The sequence below is a fragment of the Odocoileus virginianus genome, chromosome 6 (assembly GCF_023699985.2).
Source record: "Odocoileus virginianus isolate 20LAN1187 ecotype Illinois chromosome 6, Ovbor_1.2, whole genome shotgun sequence".
Classification (NCBI taxonomy): Eukaryota; Metazoa; Chordata; class Mammalia; order Artiodactyla; family Cervidae; genus Odocoileus; species Odocoileus virginianus.
Window position 1 is genome coordinate 46920552 of NC_069679.1, and position 22749 is coordinate 46943300.

The 22749-nt window shown below is 38.8% G+C and overlaps 1 protein-coding gene and 1 pseudogene across 1 annotated transcript in view; both read right to left on the bottom strand.

Moving 5' to 3' along the window:
• TMOD3 (tropomodulin 3) overlaps positions 1-22749 on the bottom strand; it is an 86862-nt gene that overhangs the window by 8781 nt on the left and 55332 nt on the right. Inside the window, exons 4-8 of the mRNA XM_070469274.1 lie at positions 11860-11982; positions 10541-10630; positions 8126-8256; positions 3964-4071; positions 1155-1298 (exon numbers count right to left, since the gene is read on the bottom strand). Coding sequence (XP_070325375.1) covers positions 1155-1298; positions 3964-4071; positions 8126-8256; positions 10541-10630; positions 11860-11982 — 596 coding nt within the window. The remainder of the gene's footprint in view (positions 1-1154; positions 1299-3963; positions 4072-8125; positions 8257-10540; positions 10631-11859; positions 11983-22749) is intronic.
• Positions 4303-6590, bottom strand: LOC139035638 (heterogeneous nuclear ribonucleoprotein M pseudogene; annotated as a pseudogene).

A 22749-nucleotide genomic window follows, 5' to 3' on the forward strand; every position in this document is an offset into this window, starting at 1 on the left:
ATGAAAACATATTCATAAGAATTTGCACCTGAATGTTCATAGAAACATATTTCTGCAATCCAAAAAGTGGAAACTATCCAAGTATAATAGATTCTTCAACCATAAAAAAAGAACAGATACTGATAACATACTACCACATGAATAAACCTCCAGAACATTTTGCTAAGTGAAAGAAGGCAGACACAATAGACTGCATGTTACATAACTCCACTTAAATGAACTGTCCAAAATAGGCAAACGCATAGAGACAGGAAGTAGATCAGTGGCTGCCAGAGGCTGGTGGGAGAGGTGAATAGGAATTGACTGCTAGTGGGTTTGAATCTCTTTTTGGGGTGATGGAAGCGTTCTGGAGTTAGGCAGTGGTAATGGTTATATAACTATGAATGTACTAAAACCGTTCCATTGTATACTTTAAACAAATAAATTTTATGGTATGTGAATTAAATCTCAATAAAAGATTAGAAACATTGATTAAAATAGCATTCTGGTTAAATTTTAAGATATAATTCTGTCTTCATAATCTACAAAATTTATTTACGCTGAAGAATTGAGGGAGTCATTTACCACGTATTTTTAAAAAATAACTGAAGGCACTTTTCAAATAAAATAAACTGAAGTATTTCATTCAAATGTGTATGTTGTTTTATTTTTAGTTAACTACACTCTGGATGGAATAATTTCTAACATGTGTTTCTCTATTTCTCTAAAGAAAAGTGCATCTGGCTCTGGGTGATCCAGCGATATCTTAGGGGGTCAGCACCCAATGTGGTTGGACGGAAGCTGTTCTGTTTTTCAGGAACTATTCTGTTCACCTCATGTCTGGGACTGATATGTTACAGCCACAAAAAGGTTATTATGTGGCTCTTGCTACCTAAGAACTGAAAACTTTGAGGCTGGACTGTCACCTTTAAGAATCCTTCTAGTTCAAAACCGCTAGCCATCTCAATCCTCTACAGACCAACCAGGGAGAGCTGCTTGTATACCTTTCTATACATTAAGATTCTGGATGCCCCAAAAGTTCTCATCCCTTTTCAGGCCTCTGCCTTCCCAAGGGCTCCCTGGAAAGCCTTCCTTCTGCCTGCCTCCTGAATCCCCAAGCCCTGCCCGGAGTGTGGGCTGCAGCTTCTCCAAAGCTGCTGCTGCAGAACACCGACCTGGTTGTCAATTTTCAGTTCCATCAGGGTTTCATTCTCTTTCAAAGCATCGATCAGTGCTCGAATCCCAATTCCTGTAATAAAGTTGGATTCCATATTTAAGCTCTTCAAATTTTTGTTCACTCTTAGCATATCTGCAAAAGCCTGGAAATTACAGAAAATAGTTGGAGATTAGCTTGACAGCACCTGGTAAATAAATACTGAACAAGCCTGAAGAAATACACAAATCAATACAGCTGCCTTAATGTTTCTTATTAGATTGTTTAAGCTTGACAGGCCACCTCAGAGATCTCACATGTATTTACTTTTCACATGTACTTGGTCTCAAACTTTAAATTTGTTGTCATGTGTAATTCTCTATTGGTAACACTCTCTACTGCTATTCATTCATGCTTCTGCTTCTTTCTCCCATGTTTCTCCGACTTTGTCTGTCTGTGTAGGAATAACTTCACCAGTGTCTCTCTGGAACAAGTTTTCTTACTTGGGTCCTGTGGCAGCTAGGTTACAGTGAAGTGCAAATAAGGGGAAATTATGAACTAATTTCCAAAGCAAGAACCGAAAGGACACAAATAACTGGAACTGCTAGAGCATGAGAACCATGGAAAAGAAGGGCCCAACTAAATATTCACCACCTCAGAGAACAGTGTCTTCCATCTGCCTGCATTACAACTTCTCACAGGATGTGGCAGTGCTAGGCATTTGACCCAATGCTTAATAAACGCTATACTGATTAATTAACAAAGACTGTAAGTGAGCAGAGGGGAAAGAGAAGGGCTGGGGAGGGGGGTAACAGAAGAATATGAATGTGAGTTTATTAATACAGCCCTGCAGAGGGGTCAAAAGAAAGGCCAAACTCCAGAGAACATGGGGTAAGATCAAACTTAAAGTCAAGTTAAAGGTAACAGGTGCAGCCACACTATAAAGAACTTGGGGCAGGTATCTACACTCCTGCACTTCCTATTAGCAACAATTGGCAATGTGACCTGAGGTAAATTCCTTATCCATCCATCCATACCCACATTTATTAAAATGTTACCAGTGGCCTATTTTTGATAGGCACTGCTTTATAGACTCTGAAGTGAAACACACAAGTCTTTACCTCATGGAACTTACATTTTAGTGGGGGGCCCAGATAACAAATAAGAAAGCAAACATAATGTCAAATGGTGAAAAGGGCTACAGAGGAGGGAACAAAGGCCAAGCAGTGTAGATGGGGAGTGTCGGGGAAAGCTGGCTCAGGAAAGGCCTCCCCTGGAAGGTGACATCTGAGCAAGGACTCAAATGATTGAGGTGATGAAGTGAAACTACGAGGAGCATCTTTAGGGAGACAGGAGCAAGGAGGCTGTACAGCTGGAGTAAAATGAAAGAAACAGCAAGAAAGGAGGTGAGTCTCCTCAGCTAAGGCCTTACTAGGCCACTGAAAGAATCTGCTTTTTACTTAGTGAGACAGGGATCTGCTGGAGGCTTCTGAGTATAGGAGTGAAATCATTTAAGTTTTAAGAGTCACTTGTGATGCTGTATAAAGAGCTGGCTTTGGGATGGGTAAGGTGGAAGCAAGCAGTTAAGTTAGGAGGCCACTGCAATAATCCAGATGAGAGAAGACAGTGGCCTGGACCAGGGTGGGGGCAGTAAAGGTGGTGAGAAGTGGCTGGATATAAAGGAAATATCTGAAGACACAGTGGGATGTACATTTAAGGTTGTGAGAAAGGGAAATCACTCCATCATTATTATCTTGACTTGAGCAAATGAAAGAATGATGTTTCCATTTAGTGAGATAGGGAAGAGTGTGAGAGAGGCAGGTATGGGATGGAAGTCAGGAGTCTGGTTTGGGATTTCGGTCTAAGACATCTGTTAAGAAGAAGTAAAGTAAAGCTGTTAAGGAGAAGCTGAACATGGGTTTGGAGTTCAGGGGAGAGATATGAACTGGAGATAATAATGTTGGGAGTCACTGGCATACATGGATAATATATAGCAGTGAAACAGAATGAGATCACCTGGAAAGTGAGTGTAGACGAAGAAAAGAACAAGGACTAGGGCCAAGCTCTGAGCCGTTTAGAGGTTCAGATGCTGGGGAGATGAGAAGGAACCAGTTTAGGGACCAAAGGAAGAATGTCCAAGCAGGTAGAAGGAGAATGAAATGGATTGATACCCTCAAAGTCAAGAAGAAAAGGGTTTATATCACGGTCAAGTGGGACTTCCCCCAGAAATGCAAAATTGATTTAACATACAAAAATTAAGCAATGTAATATATATTAATTGAATAAAGGACAAAAACCACATGATCACTTCAACAGACACATAAAAAGCATCAATAAAACCCCAACACTGTAGATCCATAAATGATACCCTCTACAGGTTTAAAAGAATGATTTAGAACTTTATATGCTGATATGAAAAGACCTCTAAGATATATTAAAGTGAAAATTTCAGTTGCAGAACAGCTTACACTGTATGACTCCATTCATGTTTTAAAATTTTCAAAGAAGGGAAATACATGGAAAAAATAAAAGGATAGTAAATAATGTATTGCCTAATAGTGAGTAATCAGAAATTGAAAAAAGAGTAAAAAATTTTTTTTAAACTGATACTTGCTTTTATTGACTGCTAAACATCATGGTTATTAACAGTAGCTCTTAGAACACATAATTTTTTAAACTACACTAAAATTATTTATTTTTAAATTTATTTTTTATTGAAATATAGTGAATTAAAAAAAGCAAATCTTTTCATAAAACCAGTTTAATCACCTTTGTAACATACCCTGGTATTACAGTCATAATTTCAATATTATTAGTCACAGCTTACTTACAATAGCAACAGGGTCATTGCTTCGGGTGGCTGCAAGACTGAAATGTTTCACATGTGTGTTGGTTTCCAAAGCCTTTGCAAAATCTTTTAGGGTTGGTATTGGGATATTCTTGAAAGACAAAAATGTGAAACATTATTACATTTTAGTTTTCAGTAAATTCAGTCCAATAATCAAAGACATCTCTACTTTCTCTTTTGCTTAAAATGTACTCAGAAATTACGTAACATATAACCACTGGCCTACAAATGAAAACTAACAACTCAGCCACCTCATCTCTGACTTTTCTAGTATGGTACATCTGCACAAACTGTTAGCATAGAGCAAAGCATACATCGCTGCTTTTCTTTTTCTTTTTTTTTCAGGAACTGGTATTTATTATCAAAGTCATATTCGATGTCAACAAGATGCCACAACTACAAAAAAAATTGCGCACATTGCAATCTCAATGCAAACAGTCAAATGGAACCCCAGTCATTAAAAAAGTAATTCAAATTACCCCAAAAAGCAACTGAATTTTTTAAACATCTTTATACATCCAGCCAACAAATTAAAATGGTTAACAAGAAAAAATACAAATTCAGAGGTCTGGTATCGATGTTTAAAAAAGGCAACTGCTTAAGCATTTCTATCGATTCGAACATCAATCTCTCGGCCACTCAGCTTCATCCCATTCATCATCCGGCAGGCTCTCTCAGCCACCTCTGGCGACTCAAACTTAACCACACTGCACCCCTTGGACTTCCCATTCTCCATCTTAATGTTGGCATACAGCACGTGGCCGCATTCGTTGAACTTGTCTTTTAGCATCTTCCATGTAAAATCAAATGGGAGATTTCTCACAAATATCTGGCAGGCCTTCCTGGCCACCCCAGGGGCATGGCCTCCAGCTCCACCAAAGGAACCCGTGAAACTTCCTCCAAAGTTGCCACACTCCATCTCGATGGCACGGTCAAAGCTGGCACCGCCACCGCCACCCATGGCCAGGCCCATGCGCTCAATGCCAGCACCCAGGGCTGGGCCCATGGCAGGACCCATGCGCTCTAGGCTGTTGGCACCCATGCGCTCCAGGCCCATACGCTCAAGACTGTTGGCGCCCATACGCTCCAGGTTGTTGGCGCCCATGCGCTCCAGGCCGGTGGCCATGCGATCCATCACGGGGCCCATGCGCTCCGGGCCTGCCCCCATGCCTGCGGGCACCATGCGCTCCATGCCCAGGCCCATGCGCTCGATGGCAGGGCCCATGTGCTCCACACCAGAGCCCATGCGCTCGATGGTCTGGCCCACACTGTCAATGGGCGCGGCCATTCGCTCGAGGCCAAAGCCCATGCCGGCACCCATGCGCTCCACGCCAGAGCCGATGCGCTCCATGGTCTGGCCCATGCGCTCGATGCTGGAGGCCATGTGGTCGAGGCCCAGGGGGCCCATGCGCTTGATGCCAGAGCCCATGTGCTTGATGACCAGGCCCATGCGCTCAATCTCGGAGCCCATACGATCCATGCCGTGGCCCAGGCCTGCGCCCATGCGTTCCATGCCGGCCCCCCCCCTCACCCCCCATGCGGTCAATGCTGGGGCCCATCCTCTCAATTCCAGGGACACTGCCTCCGCCTCCACCTCCTCCCTGCTTTGCAATGATCTCTCCTCTCTTCAGGGCATTACTTAGGATTTCGTTTATTCTGCCCATGTTCATCCCAGATCCAAATCGACCCATGTTTTCCATACCACCACCAAAGGGTCCTTCCATGCCTCCCATTTTATTTATTCCAAATCCTATGCCTTCCACTCCCATTCCTGCAGGTCCCAGGTTGCCCATTCCAATGCCTTTATTCAAATGGTTGGCATCAATAAGCTGCCCTCCTGGTCCTAACCCCATGCCAATACCACCAAGTCCATGGGGAAGTTGTTGTGGACGCTCAGGAGGGAAAAAATCTCCCTTTGGTAAGGCCCTCTCATCCATTTTCACGTGACTTGGTCTGTCAAACAGCAGCTGGCCATTAAACATAGATACAGCGTGCACAGCTTCAATGGACTGTCCAAAAGTAACAGTGCCTATTCCGCGACTTTTTCCGTCTTCATCCTCAAGAATGTCTGCTCGGACCACCACACCAGCCATACTAAAAACTTCCTTCAGTTTCTTCCAGCCAACTTTATAATCCAGATTTGCTACAAATACTGTGTTTCCAAGTCTTCCAGCCTTTTGCATTGCTCTCCTGGCACGTTCACCATCAGGATCTTCTTTGACTTTCAGTGGTCTTCCACTCAGACTATGCTTGTTTACAACTTCAGCAGCTTTTTTCATGCTCTCTTCCATCTTGAATTCAACAACAGCACATCCCTTTTTCTTTAACCAGGTCTTTAAGTGACTGCCATTTCACATCAAAAGGTATGTTTGTAATGAAGGCTCTGTATCTTTTAGTTGGATTGGCATATGGCTCAAAGCGATTGCCTCCTCTTTTTATGTTTTTCTCCTTCCTCTTCTCATTCTGAGCAGGTCGTTCTCCTTCACCTTTCGGGCCCGGAGCTCCGTTGCCGCTTGGCACGCCAGGCGCGCCGCTTTCCTCCTCCATTTTGGGCTCCGTCGCCGCCACCTTGGCCGCTTCGACCCCTGCAGCCATTTTCTCCGCGTCTGGGCTTTGTGTGAGCGAGAGGACTGCGCGGCGCTGCGCCTGCGTGCTCACGTGACTCGGCGCGACCAGTCATCGCTGCTTTTCTAGCACGAGGTTAAAGAGAATCTCACTATGCTCTTTTTAATTATTTGTATTATGAATATTTAAAATGGTTTCCTTTTTCTACAAAGAGAAAGATGTGGGAATCTACTTATAGTGATTTCTGAGGCAGATGACATACTGTTCTCAGTCACAAGCTATAAGGTGTTAAGAGACTAACTTGAAATGAGGAAAGAGACAGTTTTAGGAGACATCTGTTTTCTCTCTTAGTATCAAGACTTCAATTTCCTGTAGCCTGGTTATTTTCAGATCATTACTATTGATTTAGAGACCAAGATACAGAGAACTAAAAAAAAAAAAAAGATTAGTGATCAACTAGGCACATTAGCTTTTTCCAAGGCTGTCCTGCCTCCACTCACAGGAAGGAACACCCACAGAAAGAGCATAGAGGTCTTATTCCCTAGGTTCCTGTAATTTCCAGATGTTCTCTCTGCCTTCAATTCAGATAAATTAACATTTAAAATGAGGAATCTATTATACAATGGCTAATAATACCTAAGAGATCATCTGAGTTTACTCTTTGGTAATTAATCATCCCTATGCTCTCCCTACTCAGTTCTTTTTTTACTTCACGGAAGAGTTGCATTTAAAAAATTCCAGTAAGATCCCACAAAGCCTACTTCTAGGTGTGTAATCAAGAGAAATGAAAACATAAATTCACACAAAAACCTGTATGTGAATGTGTATAGTGGCTTTATTTATAATTATCCCAAACTGGAAGCAACTCTTAAGTCTCTTAAGTCTATCAGCTGGTGAATGGACACACAAACCGCGGCACATCCAAAGAAATACTGCTCAGAAAGGAAACAGCAAACCAGTGAGGAGACACACAACAGCACGGATGATTCTCACAAGCATCATGCTAAGTGAAGAAACCAGACTCAACAGCTACACACTATATGATTTCATTTATATGAAACGCTGGAGAAAGCAAAACGGTAATGGAAAGAAAACAAATTCACGGTTGTCAGGGACTGGAGCTGGTGGCAGGGAACGATGACAAAGGGGTGTGACATGTTCTACATCCACCAGTGGTGGTGGTGGTGGTCGTGGTACAATTGTATGCATTTGCTTTAACTCAATGAAGTGCACACTAGACAGGGAGAATTTCACGGCATCTACATTATATATCAACGGAGCTGATTAAAAAGACAAAAACTGAAAGACTAAAATGCTCTTATAAGAGGGCAGTACTTCAGAAGCCCAAGAGATATACTGATATCTATTAATATATGATAGCCTTTAAAAAGTAAATCAGAAAATACTGTTATACCTTAACTTCTAAAATCGAAGAAATCTCTGTTAGCATACTACTAAAAGTAAAAACTTTATCATTAAGTAGAAGGGATCAGCCTATATCAAAACTACCCAGCTCTCAGCCTGGATCCAACTGAGTCAAAGCAACTCAAAACAGCTTTCTGCCTGCTTATCACACCTACCTTTATATTATTCAAATTAACTTCAACAAGACAAGCATCATTTTCTTTAATCCTCTTTAAACTTTCTTCAACGTTGGTTGGATTTGGGGGCTCATCGAATACTGGAAGAATCTTTTCCCCTTTTACCACATCTGCAGTAACAAATGGAAAGAGCAAGCATGTCACTGATTGACACTATTATAGTGAGAGCATATATTAACTTGGAAACACATAGCACAAACACACACACACATTCAGTAGAACTAATTTATAAGTTTCTTTCCCCAAATTTCTAAAAGATCATTTATGTGCTGACACACAAAGCACTGAAATAAAATTTTACTGACTATAAGTACCAAACATAATTCAACATTTAATTTGTTTGCTATGTATTAACCTTCAAAAATGAGTATTTTCGCTGCCTCTTGCCTCCTGGTGTTTTACAAGATATCTTTATCTTTATCACAAGATATCTTTATCACAAAAATATATTTGCTGATACAAGCTGACACAAATGGTGATCCCATTTACTTTCAGCAATGTTCAAGATGAAGTTCTAATATGATAAAATCTCATAACGCAAAGTTCTAATATGACAAAATATTAACAACTGTTAAGAAATTAAGAGGAACTGAAAAAAAAAAAAAAAAGAAAAAAAGAAAACCAAATGCAATGTGTGACCCTTCTGGATCCTGATTTGAACAAACCAGCTGTGCAATGACATTTTTGAGAGAATATGGAAAATCTGAATAAGGACTGGTTATTAGACAACATGAAAGAATACTCATAATCTAAGTTTGATAATGGCATTGTGGTTACATTACAAGAAGAGCTTTTGTGAGAGACACATATGGAAATGTGTGAAGTAATATAAACAAACAGGATTTGCTTTAAAATATTTCAGGGAAAAAAAATTTTTTTTCAGGGAACAAAGTAGAACGGATGGAAGGGAGGCAGTCAGTGGACGAAGCAGAGCTGCCAAGATGTGAAAAACAGTTGAAGCTGGATAATGGATATGTTATTCCCTCTTCTATTATGTGTGCTTGAACATTTCCACAATAAATAGCAAAAAAACAAAACAGGAGAATGGCCAATTATAGAACATTCATAAAATAGAATGTTATAAAGATGTTTGAATGAGGTAAATCTATATGCACTTACTAGGAAATGTGATATGTTGCTAAGCGATATATTACATAGCATAGATTAAAATCCTCACCACCAAGTTCGTGGGATATTAAACCTAGTTTTATCATTCTAAAACTTCAGCTCCTGTAAAGTAATTAGCCTCCAACGAATAAAAACAAATGGAAAAAAAAAAAAAGGAAAGACTTTCCAGACTCAGATAATGATTGGCTAGAAATTCATCTGCTGAACTGCAAGTGTGTCTCCATATCTTGACCCTGAGTCACCATATCTGGAGGGTGACACTTGTAGATGAAAATATGATTTATTAGATTGTTAAAGGTAGAAATCTCACTCACGATGGTAACATGTTTGGAGAACTTGACTTACCTGCTTAGGACATGGGAAGCAGAATTGATAGAAATAAATGATATAAAAATAAATAAATAAAACTTCAGCTCCTTCACAGGCAAATTAGAGATGATAATACTTAGTTCGTAGAACTGTTGTGAGAATTGAGAACAATTTACATTCAAGAGCTGTGCACAGAAGAACATGGCCCATGATAAGCATTAAAAAAAAAAAATTAGCCAGCAGAATTATTACTGAAAACTTAAGTAACAAGAAATGCCTCTTGTATGATCCCATATTTGTAAAAGAAAAGAAAAGACCGTTTATAACATGTGTACATACGTAAATTTATATAAGCATAAAACGAAGTCAGGAAGGATACATTCCAAATAGTTAATAGTCATGGCTAAGTGCGGGGAGGTGGTGTAGGAAGTAGAAGGCAGGATGACTGTGAATAGAGACTTACTTAGAATTTACTACACAATATGCATTATTTTGGTAGTTTTAAAATGTCTTATACATAAATTTTTTTAAAAAGCTTTCCTTTAGTCTGTCTAACACTGCATCAGACAAAAAGGTTTAGGGTCTGAAGAATTCTTTGCCTTCTCCTGAATCTGATTTTATAATATAGTTTCTTTGTCAGCACTGTTGTAGATTTCCTGAAAATCAGGAACACTGAAAACAAAATGTCAATTAAAGTCAAGTTTGACTGGTTTTTATAGCATTTACCATTAGCATTATTTAGTAAGGTGAGAGTGGTTCCTATTATGTCTGCTGACACATTAAGCATACAATATTTAATATTCTATTTTCAATGATTTTTCTATTGTCAATACTATATAACTGGAATCTCAGGATTCCAGTACACATACGTAACATCTGGCATGCAAATACTGAAGTTATTACATGGAGGAAACAAAACATAATTAACAGAAGATTAGAATTCACATAAGTTCTTACTTGAAAAATGTTCTTGGTCGACACCATTACTACTTCCCACTATGTTGCAGAACTGTGTATTCGTTATCAAATTGTGCATCCCAAGAATAGCTATAAATATAGAAAAAGAACATTATTTTATACCCCCAAATTTCTATCAGTGATTTTAATATTCTCTGGACATTTTCATATTCAATTAAACACACATTTTGTAGCCCAAAAAAGGAGACAACATGATTAAAAAAATCCCCTACAATCTCTTTCTTATCAATACCCTTGTACTTTCTCCCCACTTCTGAATTTAGACACAGCTGGAGCCAGCTTGACCCTAAATGTAAACCTGTGCTTAGCTCCATCTGGTGGCCAAGAGAGAAAATGGAAATGATCTACTGCTATCAATCTACCCTTCTCACAGTTTCTCCAAACAGAATGTGATAAAAAACAGATTTTTCAGCTTAACCTTGACTCTTAATATTAATTTACATTTGTACTTCAGCTGAGAGCAGAGTACTAAAAAGTACAGTTGAATTCTCACATTTAAGATTAAAATCACATCCCTTAGGACTAGAAATAAATTTGGTTTTGTTTTTGCGGCCCTTTTGCACAAATGAGGCAGGAAGCTACAACTGTACTGGCCCATTCCATTCTGATGAATGTACTATTTACAAATGCATTAGTCCTCAGCCCCCCAGGCAATAAGATACCTGGCTCCAGGTGTGGTACCACACCCTGACTGTCCTTCTCTGGTTAATTCTTGGGGTTATTTGGTACTAAGATCTTCCCTTGCATATTTTTCTATCTAGGAAAATGGGTGTGGGTGGAGGTAGCTGGGGGCAGACACTGGTCCAGATAAGAAATGGGTAATGAATAATCACAGGGAGGTCTGGAGTTCCATCTAACTTCAGAAAAGTTAGGAAAGTGGGATTATAGCTCAGGACCAACTATTTTATCTAATTTCCAGTTACCCATTTCTGGGTCTTCTGATAAAATGGGATACTAGTTGACCCTGGAGACAGTTTTAGCTGAGTACCGGCTGATGAAAGTCTTTTACAGACTTTCAAAGATCTTTTACAAAGACTTTCAAAGATGGCAACAATGGGGAAAAAAGACATCCAATAATCAATAAATTCCATTAACATTAAAATTTCATCATTAAGAGAATTTAAAGAAACAAAATCCTATATGTCAGATTTATAGTGTTAAAAACAAAGCCAAATACATGGTTACATATTCAGGACCACTTCGCTAGGAAAAGCCAGCATTTGTATAGTGAATACAGGCATGTGTTGGCATTTCCCCCCTCTATTCTCACTCACAAATTAATTTATTTTAGGAGATACCTGCGAGGTCACACAATTCTGTATCAGAAGCACTTGTCAAAGCTTCTTCTAGTTCTGGATCAAGAGATACTTTTTCTTCTGTAAAAGTCTGTACAGGTTTCTGTTTGGGGATAAATATTTTCCCTGCAAAATAAAGCAGTTTGTTAATTTCACTATTACTGCTAGTAACTCATTACCATTTTGTTCTAACAGAAATTATTAGAAGTATGTACAATTGAAGCTGAAATAAGAAGTCAAGATTAACATCTACAACATATGTATGTATGGCTGAGTCCCTTTGCTGTTCACTTGAAGCTATCACAGCATTTGTAATTGGTGATACCCCCCAAAATAAATACAAATTCATTATTAACAACTCTTAAAAAATAAATAAGGAAAGCAAAAAAAATTAACATCGATAATAATTCTGTTTCATCTTCACTATGTATTTATAAGTTTCCAATGCAATATTCTGGCCATAAGAGTCAGAATCAAAAAAAAAAAAAAAAAAGAACTGAGAAATTTTCCCATTTGTGAAAGTAAAATAGGCTCTTTCTGGAGTAATAATGAGCTACTCTACAAATATTTTTAAAAAAACTAAATCATAAAAAATCTATAAACAGATTAAGGAAATAAAACAATTCACTTTCTTATTCTTAAGCAAAGGACTGCTAGAGTCCCTTGGGGGATGGTAGAGGCAATTTAACTTTCAAAAATTTGGACTCCCCTGGTGGTGCAGTGGTTAAGAATTTGCCTGCCAATGCAGGGAACACGTGTTCAGTGTTGGGGAAGATGCCACGTGGCACAGAGCAGCTAAGCCTGTACGCCGCAACTACTGAAGCCCGTGTGCCCTAGAGCCTGGGCTCTGCAACAAGGAAGACCCCGAGGGATGGGACGGGGAGGGAGGCGGGAGGAGGGATTGGGATGGGGAACACATGTAAATCCATGGCTGATTCTTGCCAATGTATGGCAAAAACCACTACAATACTGTAAAGGAATTAGCCTCCAACTAATAAAAATAAATGAAAAAAAACACACAAGAAAAGCCACCGCAATGAGAAGCCTGTGCACCACAAGGAAGAGCAGCCCCACTTGCCCCAACCAGAGGAAGCCCTTGCACAGCAATGAAGATCCAATGCAGCCGAAAATAAAATAAAACATTTTAAACAACTTCCAAAAATTTAAGTTCTAATTGAAAAGAGATTTCTGTATGTACTGAGTGATCATCTGAAACCTTCTGGCACTGTTCTTCTAAGCCTTGAAGGGCAGTAACAAGGTTACTTAAGAAAATAGTTCTTCTAGAAACCCACAGTACTTGGTATGTGAAAATTTGATATTTTATTACCATATGTTCAATGAAAAATTGAAAATGGGAAGGGAATGGAAAATGATAATGATATAACTGTAGCACAAGCTGACCAAACAAGATATACTTACACACAGTGGCACCAAGTTACCAAGACTGCCTCTCATTTACTTCCTGAGAGAGGTAAAAATTGTAACTAAGTAATCTAGGAAGGCATGTCTTCACAGAAGTTCAATTATTTTCTTTTCTATTAGAAAATTACCAGGAAAATATGTGAGGCCAAGTGGCCTGGTAAATCTATGCAGTGTTCTATCAAAAGAAATATTTGTGGGCTTAATAATCAGGGCAGTGAGTGTTGTATAATTCTTGTTCAAGGTAAACAGCAATCATAAGGAACTCATAAGGAAACTCACATGTTTACTTATGTAAACTCATAAGGAAGCCTCCCACAATGCACACTGCTCCCAGGAATCTGGCCAAAGCTTGTCAGGTATTTTCAGCTGAGCCCATCTAAACTATCTTAATTTCTGATATTATATTTCTTATTTTTTAGTATTTCCGTTTCTTATTAAAAAAAAAAGTTTCCACATTTCTGCCAAAATTCCTCATCTGTTAATACATGTGGTGTGCCTTGTCCACCAGATCTGATATTTCTGTCACAAAGTTTCTGACTCATAACACCAATATCTGGATCATCTCTGGTTCTTCTATTGACTGTCTTCTTGATTATGGGCCACATGTGTCTTAAGATCTTGTATTACGTAGTTTATATTGCTTGTTTTAGTGAGAATAAGAAGTCTCTTGCAACTTCCTACATCTGAATCAGAAGTCTTTTCAGCAAACTATAATGTACTTATATTAGTAAGGAAGCTTTCAACTGCATATAACAGAATACCCAATTCAAAGTGGTTTAAACTGGTGCTTTGCAAGCTTTAACGTGCATGTCATCCATCTAGTGATCTTATTAAAGTGCAGACTCATGCAGTAGGTCTGACGCAAGCACTAAGAATCTGTATTTCTAATCAGCCTCCCAGATGACCAATGATCTACAGATCACACTCAAAGCACCAAGGGTTCGAACACTAAGTATTTTTATCTCATTTAATAACTCCACAGGGAGGTGGGCTGAAGGTTTAGTTTAGTAGCTCAGTGTTGACATAAAAAATTCAGGCTGTATTTTCTCTTTGACTATAACCAGCATGGAGGCCTTTATTCTCAGGCCATTAATCTTAAGATGATCTCTGTATCACTACATATCACATCCTCATGCAGCAAGGTCATGACAGGAAGGAAGGGAATTTTCTCAACTGCTAACTTTTGTTAAGGAAAACTCTGACAGATTCCTCCGCTGGTCTCACTGACCAGCACTGGGGCCATGCTCCCCTGCAAGGGTAGCTAAAAAAGAAACATCTGGCCTTTTCAGCCTATTTCAGAGATGCATTCTGCCAGCAAGGAAGAAAGGATTTGGGAATGGTTGTTAAACAGAAAACTATCACATTTGCCCCAGTACTGAACCAAAGGAAGCACTGTGCTCCCTGAATTCAGTCTGAACGTTTCACTTTTTTCTACACTTACACATTTGGCATGTTCGTCTGTCCTCTGTGAGCTTTTCAACGTTCTGTTCCATCCCCACATTCTTGCCTTGCTCACAACAGGCAATTCAATTTACTGAATAAATAATTCGGTGATCGCCTCCAGCTCAATTACCTCATTGTATGAACTATAACCTAAATACCCTGGTTCAAAGTTACACAGCAGAGTGAGCACAAGAACACCGGTTCCCAAACTCTCAACCCAGTAATTTTTCCAATAAACTGGTTGTTTATCAAACTTAACCCTTTAGCAATGTACATTTCAACTCAAATCCCTATCTATATGGTAGAACATAATTAATCTTCTTAGCATCAAATTTTGGAATTCTGGTGATTATTAGATAATCTTTTATCATTAGTTCACAGGCAAAGGCAAATCCAAATCATAACATCCTGATAATTCCATAACACTTTTCACAGTGGCTGATGTAACAAAGTGGCATATAATTCAGATGGCATGCCTTAATTGCTGCTTCAGGATAACTCTATTTTCCTGAGCAAAATCTTATTGGGACTTTCAAATGTCTATCACCATGGCTAATGTTGGCTGCACAGTGGACTTACCTGGACAATTTTGATAAATTCTGATGTCCAAGTCCCAACACCCTGCCCCACCCACTGAGATTCTGATTTAATTGGTCTGATGTGCTATATGGGACATCTGGATTTTCAAATATGGGACATCTGGATTTTCAAAAGCTCTCTAGGAATTCTAATGCATAGCAGCCAATGTCAAGAACCACTGGATTATGGTATTCACTTGGTAAACAAAACTACATAAACTATCAAATAGCTGCCCACATCGTATTCTAGGGACCAATGGAATCTAAAGCGTTACAAACCTATAAAATGTTTATTTTTGTAATCCTTACCTACAGGCCATAAAGGCATTATTCATATCTAATTTCCCCCCAAAACCTTTGCTAATACTTACAAATACAAAATGAATCTCATCAGAAAAAACAACAAAGCATAACAAAATTTCCAAGGACTTAGGGAAATTCTGTGACAGAATTTTGCTTAATTTACACAGCTGTGAAATAATTTGATGCCTCCTCTGATACTCCTCTACATAATTCCTCTGTATGTAGAGATTTCTGCTACAGCAGGATTTAGTTAATACAGTTTTGTGCTTTTAACAATACAAAAAATAATCACTTCATATTTCTTCATGATTAGTTTAACATGGATACACTGTAAGAATTATACCTTAATGAGTTATGTGTAAAATCTTATAGAAAACTAAAAGAAAATATTTCTAAGAAAGGATAAAACAGGCAGAACTTAAGTTTAGTATTATGAATACAAAACCTAAGGGGTCCTCCCCAAATTGATTTGGACTTAAACAATCCCTTGAACAAATCTCAGCTATTTGCAGAAAGGGACAAGGTGACACTAAAATTCATATGGAAATCCAAGGAACCCAGAATAGCCAAATAATCTTGAAAAAGAAGAACAAAGCTGAAGGATTCACACTTCCCAATTGAAAAACTTAATACAGAGTTATTATAATTAGATAGTGTTTTGATGTACAAGGAAAGACATTTACATCAATGAAAACAGAGTTTAGAACCCTTGTGGTCAGTTGAATTTCTATCAATACAAGGATATCAAGACAATTCAATTGAGCAAGAGTTGTCTTTTCAACAAATGGTGCTGGGACAACAGCAAAAGAACAAAGTTGGACCCTTATATCTTATATCATACAAAACCAATAATTCAAAATGAACTACAGATCTAAATATCAGAGCTAAAACCATAACACTAAAAAAATAAATAAGAATGAATCTCCATGACCTTGAATTAGTGATTTTTTAGATATAAGACAAAAGTACAAGCAACAAAAGGAAAAATAAATTGGACTATATAAAAATCTAAAACTTCTGTGGGGCAATTGACACCACCAAGAATGTGAAAAGACAAGCTCTGGAATGAGAGAAACCAATTTCAAATCACATATTTGATAAAAAATCTAGAATATACAAAGAATATTTATCAGTAATAAATCAAATATTGACTGACAAAAATCAGGAGTAAAAAGACATCAATTTAAAAATAGGCAAAGGATTTGAAGAAACATTTATCTAAAGAAGATATCAGATGTCAAAGAGCACATGAAAAAATGCTCAATACCATCAGTCATTGCTATTGTTGCTAAGTCACATCAGCCATGTCCGACTCTGTGCAACCCCATAGACGGTAGCCCACTAGGCTCTGCCATCCCTGGGATTCTCCAGGTAAGAACACTGGAGTGGGTTGCCATTTCCTTCTCCAATGCATGAAAGTAAAAAGTGAAACTGCAGTCGCTCAGTCGTGTCCAACTCTTTGCGGCCCCATGGACTGCAGCCCACCAGGCTCCTCTGTCCATGGGATTTTCCAGGCAAGAGTACTGGAGTGGGCCGCCATTGTCTTCTTCGATCATTAGTCATTAGGATAATGCAAATCAAAACCATAATGAGTGTTACCACTTTATAGCTACAAAGATGGCTATAATCAAAAAGACAAGAGTTGACTAGGATGCAGAGAAATCAGAACCCTAATACTGATGGTGGGAATGTAAAATGGCGCAGCCACTTTAGAAAACAATTTGGCAGTTCTTCAAATTATAAAAAAAAAGCAGTCACCATATGACAGCAATTTCACTAGTAGGTATAAATAGCAACTTGTACACAGGAAAATGGAAAGCAGGCTGTGCGTTCAGTCGCTCGGTCATGTCCAACTCTGCGACCACATGGTTTTCTCAGCAAGAATACTGGAGTGGATTGCCATTTCCTCTTCCAGGGGATCTTCCTGACCCAGGAATGGAACCCACAGAATTGGCAGGTGGATTCTTTACCAATGAGCCACCTGGGAATCACAAATGTTCACAGCAGCATTACTCGTAACAGCTAAAAAGTTGAAACAATCCAAACGTTCATCAACTGAAGAACAGATAAACAAAGCATGTGTTTCCATACAATGAAATATTATTGATCCATATAAAAAGGAATGAAGCACTGAGACATGTTAAAACACAGATGAAACTCCCAACCCAAACATGAGGCTGAGTGAAGGAAATCAGTCAGAAATACATATTGTATGATTCAATTTTTTGAAATGTCCAAAACAGGCAAATTCAGAGAAAAAGTTGATGAGTGGTCTCCTAGGGCTGGAGCGTTTCAGTGAGGAGTAGAGACTGGCTGCTCATGGTTTAAGGTTTCATTCAGGAATAATAAAAACGTTCTCAACTTAAGACTGTGCTGATTATGGCACAACTCTGTGAATGTACTAAAAACCACTGAGTTGTATAGTTCACATGGGTAAATTTTATGATATGGGTTGCATCTTATAAAGATTTTTTTTAAAAAAACACTAAGGGACTGCAAGGAGATCTAACCAGTCCATCCTAAAGGAGATTAGTCCTCGGTGTTCACTGGATGGACTGATGTTGAAGCTGAAATTCCAATACTTTGGCCACCTGATGCGAAGAGCTGACTCATTTGAAAAGACCCTGATGCTGGGAAAGATTGAGGGCAGGAGAAGGGGACGACAGAGGATAAGATGGTTGGATGGCATCTCTGACTCAATGGACATGAGTCTGGGTAAAATCTGGGAGTTGGTGATGGACAGGAAAGCCTGGTGTGCTGCAGTTCATGGGGTCACAAAGAGCTGGAAACGACTGAGCGACTGAACTGAACTGAACTGAAGGGGCTGATGTATTAAATAAGGGCTTTTCTTTTTTTTTTTTTTTTGGTCTTTTTGAGTAAATTTATATTTGGCCCCCTAAATTATAAAGATTTTTTTAAAAAAGGTAATTTTCTGAGACACATTCAGCCAGACAGTGTGTCAAAATCAGCTGTTTTCTGAGAAATACATAGTTAACAAACTGCTTGATTAATTCCATATTAACAGAAAATGCCTTTCTAAACATGGGTGTTAATTTAGTCTCATATAAATGAGATTTAAGTTACAAATCTTAATTACTAAGAGATGCTGATAAATAGATCTCCATTATAACAATTAATGTGATATGTGCCCTCAACATCTTACAGGAATGAATGAAATGCTCAGCTTTTATTCGATGTACACTTATTATGTAGGGGTGTAGAGGGGGTGTGTGTGTGTGTGTTTGCAGTGGGTAGGGAAATGCAAAAATTTTATACTACTTTTATCCAAAACCATCTGTCAGCAAACTTCATTAATACACTATTTTATTATGATCATCTTCTGATGTGTTTTTTCAAATAATGGATTCTCAATCTCATTCTGATAAAATGGTTTAACACACATAAAGCAACTGGTATACAGTAAACACAACAGAACCATGTTAATTCTTTATTTTTATTTTCTCGGGAATTTCTTGCATGTGTATGTGAGAGAGATAGAGAGCACTTTTCAAATATAATCATGGAGTACTGAAAACCATGAAGTCCCAAGTGTCTATATCCATGATTCTTTAATTCAGAAAATGAAGATTGGCTAGGCATGGATATTTTTGAAAATGCTCCCTATATGGTTCTCCCTTTTAACTTCTCATGTTGATAAAGTGGTAATCTGTATGATTATAGCCCTGAAAAGATTAGGATGAGTAATCTGTACTTATTTTACTTTTTCTCTCCATGAAGTATGGTCAGAAAGCCCTGACTTCCAACTTTTAATATTTGAATTTATTTGAAATAATGTCTAAAAAAATGGCTCTTTACTTTTATTCTTCAGTACACAGCATTCTATCTAACGACTTTAATTTCCTTATTTAACAAAGTAATGTCTAAAACTAGGTTTTTTAAAAACTGAAATTAGAGTTCTTTACATTGTAGCAAAATATGAAAATAAGGAATGATAAGATCATAAAAAATCTCTCGCCACTCCCAAATGCAATAAAACAAAAGCAGGGCTATGACTCTTGGTTGCTAAGAATGTTAAAATAGCTCAGTAAGGTTTCTGCAACTACAAAATGTCAGATAAGGAAATAGAAGAAACCAAGATAAGAATTTATATAATAGTAGCTTAAATGTAGGCATTTATCCAGACTGTGTTTGTGCCAAGAGGAGAAAAGAAAAAAAGGAATATTTGCCAAGACCCTTGTTATTGTTCCAAAAAAATCAGTAAAATACTACGAACCATCATATTAACAATTTTATTGCCAGGACCTTTCTTCAAAAGTCCTCATCCCTTCTTCTCTGATATCAAGTTACAACTACCAGAATGTTAAGTATTTTTTGTCATGGTCCCATCCTTGCTCAGTATATAAAAAGTATAATAAACAGAAACAGAGTCGTCTCTTAGTTATTTCATTTCTATTGAGAAAGGCCCTAGCTAATTTTACTACATGTATGTTATAAGCTACACTGTTCCAAAAAAGATTTAAGGGAACTCGGCCACTATAATGTCCACAGGGGATGTGGGGACAGCTTTTTGACAGGAAGTGTACAAACCTGAAATCAAATCAAAGGACCAGGGGATAGATTCTGGAGAGGAATTTTTGTTTTGACCCAGTAGCACCCGTGACACCTGCTCAATATTACAATGTGATCACCAATAAATGCCTCTTTGGTCATTTTTTTAAAAATTTATTTATTTATTTAATTTCTGGCTGTACTGGGTCTAGCGCACAGACTTCTCATTGTGGTAGCTTCTCTTGGTGCAGCATACATGCTCTAGGGCGTGCGGGATCAGTAGTTGTGGTGTACAGGCTTAGCTGCTCCACAGCATGAGGGATCTGCCTGGACCAGGGATCAAACTCATGTCCCCTGCACTGGCAGGCAGATTTCCCACCACTGGATCACCAGGGAAGTCCCAATAAATGCCTCTTTATTCAACAAATGCTTAGTGACCTTGTATAGACTAGATAGTGAGACAGAAAGACAGCATAAGGAAAATAAGAGATTCTTTACTTTGAGGAGCTTATACTCTAATTGAGGAAATCATGTATCTATAGTATATGATTCTGGAGTCTTCTGTTTCTGGCCAACATGGAGGAATAGGGTCAGGATTTACCCATGACTGCCAAAATGGGCAAAATGTAAGGAGGAAGTTTTGAAGACACTGATCATCAGGCAAAAAAGAACAGTGATTCCTAAGAGGTGAGAAACAGAGTGAGCGCCATGACTGCCAGGTTACCGCCCGGAGAAGAGAGCCCAGGCTGCAGCACAGGGGAAACCAGGCAGAGCACGGGCCACTCTGAGCCCAGGAGATGCAGCCGAGGCCCAGAAGGACGAGGGCAGCCCGTGTTCACAGGACAGAGCGTCAGAGAGCACACTCTGGAGATCTGCAAAGGGCTGCCTTTTAACATTCAGCAGAGCACGGGTTAGCACATGTGAGTGGTGAAACTACCTTGAGCCAAGGAAAAAAAACACTGAAAAGATTAGAAATAACAGTGCACAGGCTCATGCAGGGCTGGGCATAGAATGTTCTCCCACTGACCAGACTGGAAAACCTCATAATTCACAGGGCACTGGGTTCAGTTCAGTTGCTCAGTCGTGTCCAACGCTTTGTGACCCCATGGACTGCAGCACGCCAGGCCTCCCTGTCCATCACCAACTCCCGGAGTTTACTCAAACTCACATCCATTGAGTTGGTGATGCCATCCAACCATCTCATCCTGTCATCCCCTTCTCTTCCCGCCTTCAATCTTTCCCTGCATCAGGGTCTTTTCCAATGAGTCAGTTTTTCGCATCAGGTGGCCAAAGTATTGGAGTTTCAGCTTCAGTATGAGTCCTTCCAATGAATATTCAGGACTGATTTCCTTTAGGATGGACTGGTTGGATTTCCTTGCAGTCCAAGGGACTCTCAAAAGTCTTCTCCAACAAAAGCATTATTTCTTCGGCGCACTGGGTAGGGAACTCAGAAGGGTCTCCCTTGCCTCAGCAGTGGAGAAACAATGAGCCCTAAGCTGAACACAGCTCTAGTCCCATGTAACAAATCTTAAAAAGCAAGACCCCAAAGGATCAAATTGTTTCCAAGTAACTTAATCATGTTTCAGAATGAAACTCAAGAACTATTTGTAGGTCAAATATCCTGCAGTCAAAAATTTAATATTCATAATGTCTGGCATTCAATAAAAATTACCAGTATGCAAAGTAGGGGAATTCAATCCATAAGGAAGAGGAAAAAAATCAATGTATTAAAACTGACTTGGCAATGACAAATGATAAAATTAGCAGGTAAGGGTATTAAAATAGTTAACTATATTGCATACGTTCATATGTTTCATATGTTCTAAAGGTTATGTAGAGGAGAAGGCAATGGCAACCCACTCCAGTACTCTTGCCTGGAAAATCCCATGGATGGAGGAGCCTGGAAGGCTGCAGTCCATGGGGTCGCGAAGAGTCAGACATGACTGAGTGACTTCACTTTCACGTTTCACTTTTATGCAGTGGAGAAGGAAATGGCGACCCACTCCAGTGTTCTTGCCTGGAGAATCCCAGGGATGGGGTCGCACAGAGTCGGACACGGCTAAAGTGACTTAGCAGCAGAGTCACAGAAGATATGAAACAAAAAAAAAGAGGAAAAGGAACAAAGAACTGACTGGACAAATAGAAAAGGATATACTATGCTAATACTAATCAAAAGAAAGCAATATTGGTTATATTAATATCAGATAAAGTAGATTTCAGAGCAAGAACATTACCAGGGATAAAGAAGGTCACTTAATAATGACAAAATGGGCAATTCAAGAGGATATAACAAGCTTAAATCAATTAAAATGAAAAACCTAATATTAGAGCCTCACCGTGCAAGATTCTGGAACAACAAAAATCAAAATTCTACAGTATGTAAATTATATATGGACACATTGGAGGGAAAAGAATATCCAGAGCAGGTATGTTAATTCAGGGAAAATTTTCCATAAAACATGAATGATGAACAGTCCATCGAGCTAACTCCTCACTCCAAAGGAGTAGTGAGTGAAATCATTCAAAAGATAGTGACCAGTCTGCAAAGGGGATGCCTGCATCTGCATGACTAATTTAAGTAGCCCAGTCTACTGGGATGAGAAGACCACTTTCTAGAGATGTATAAATGACATTTACA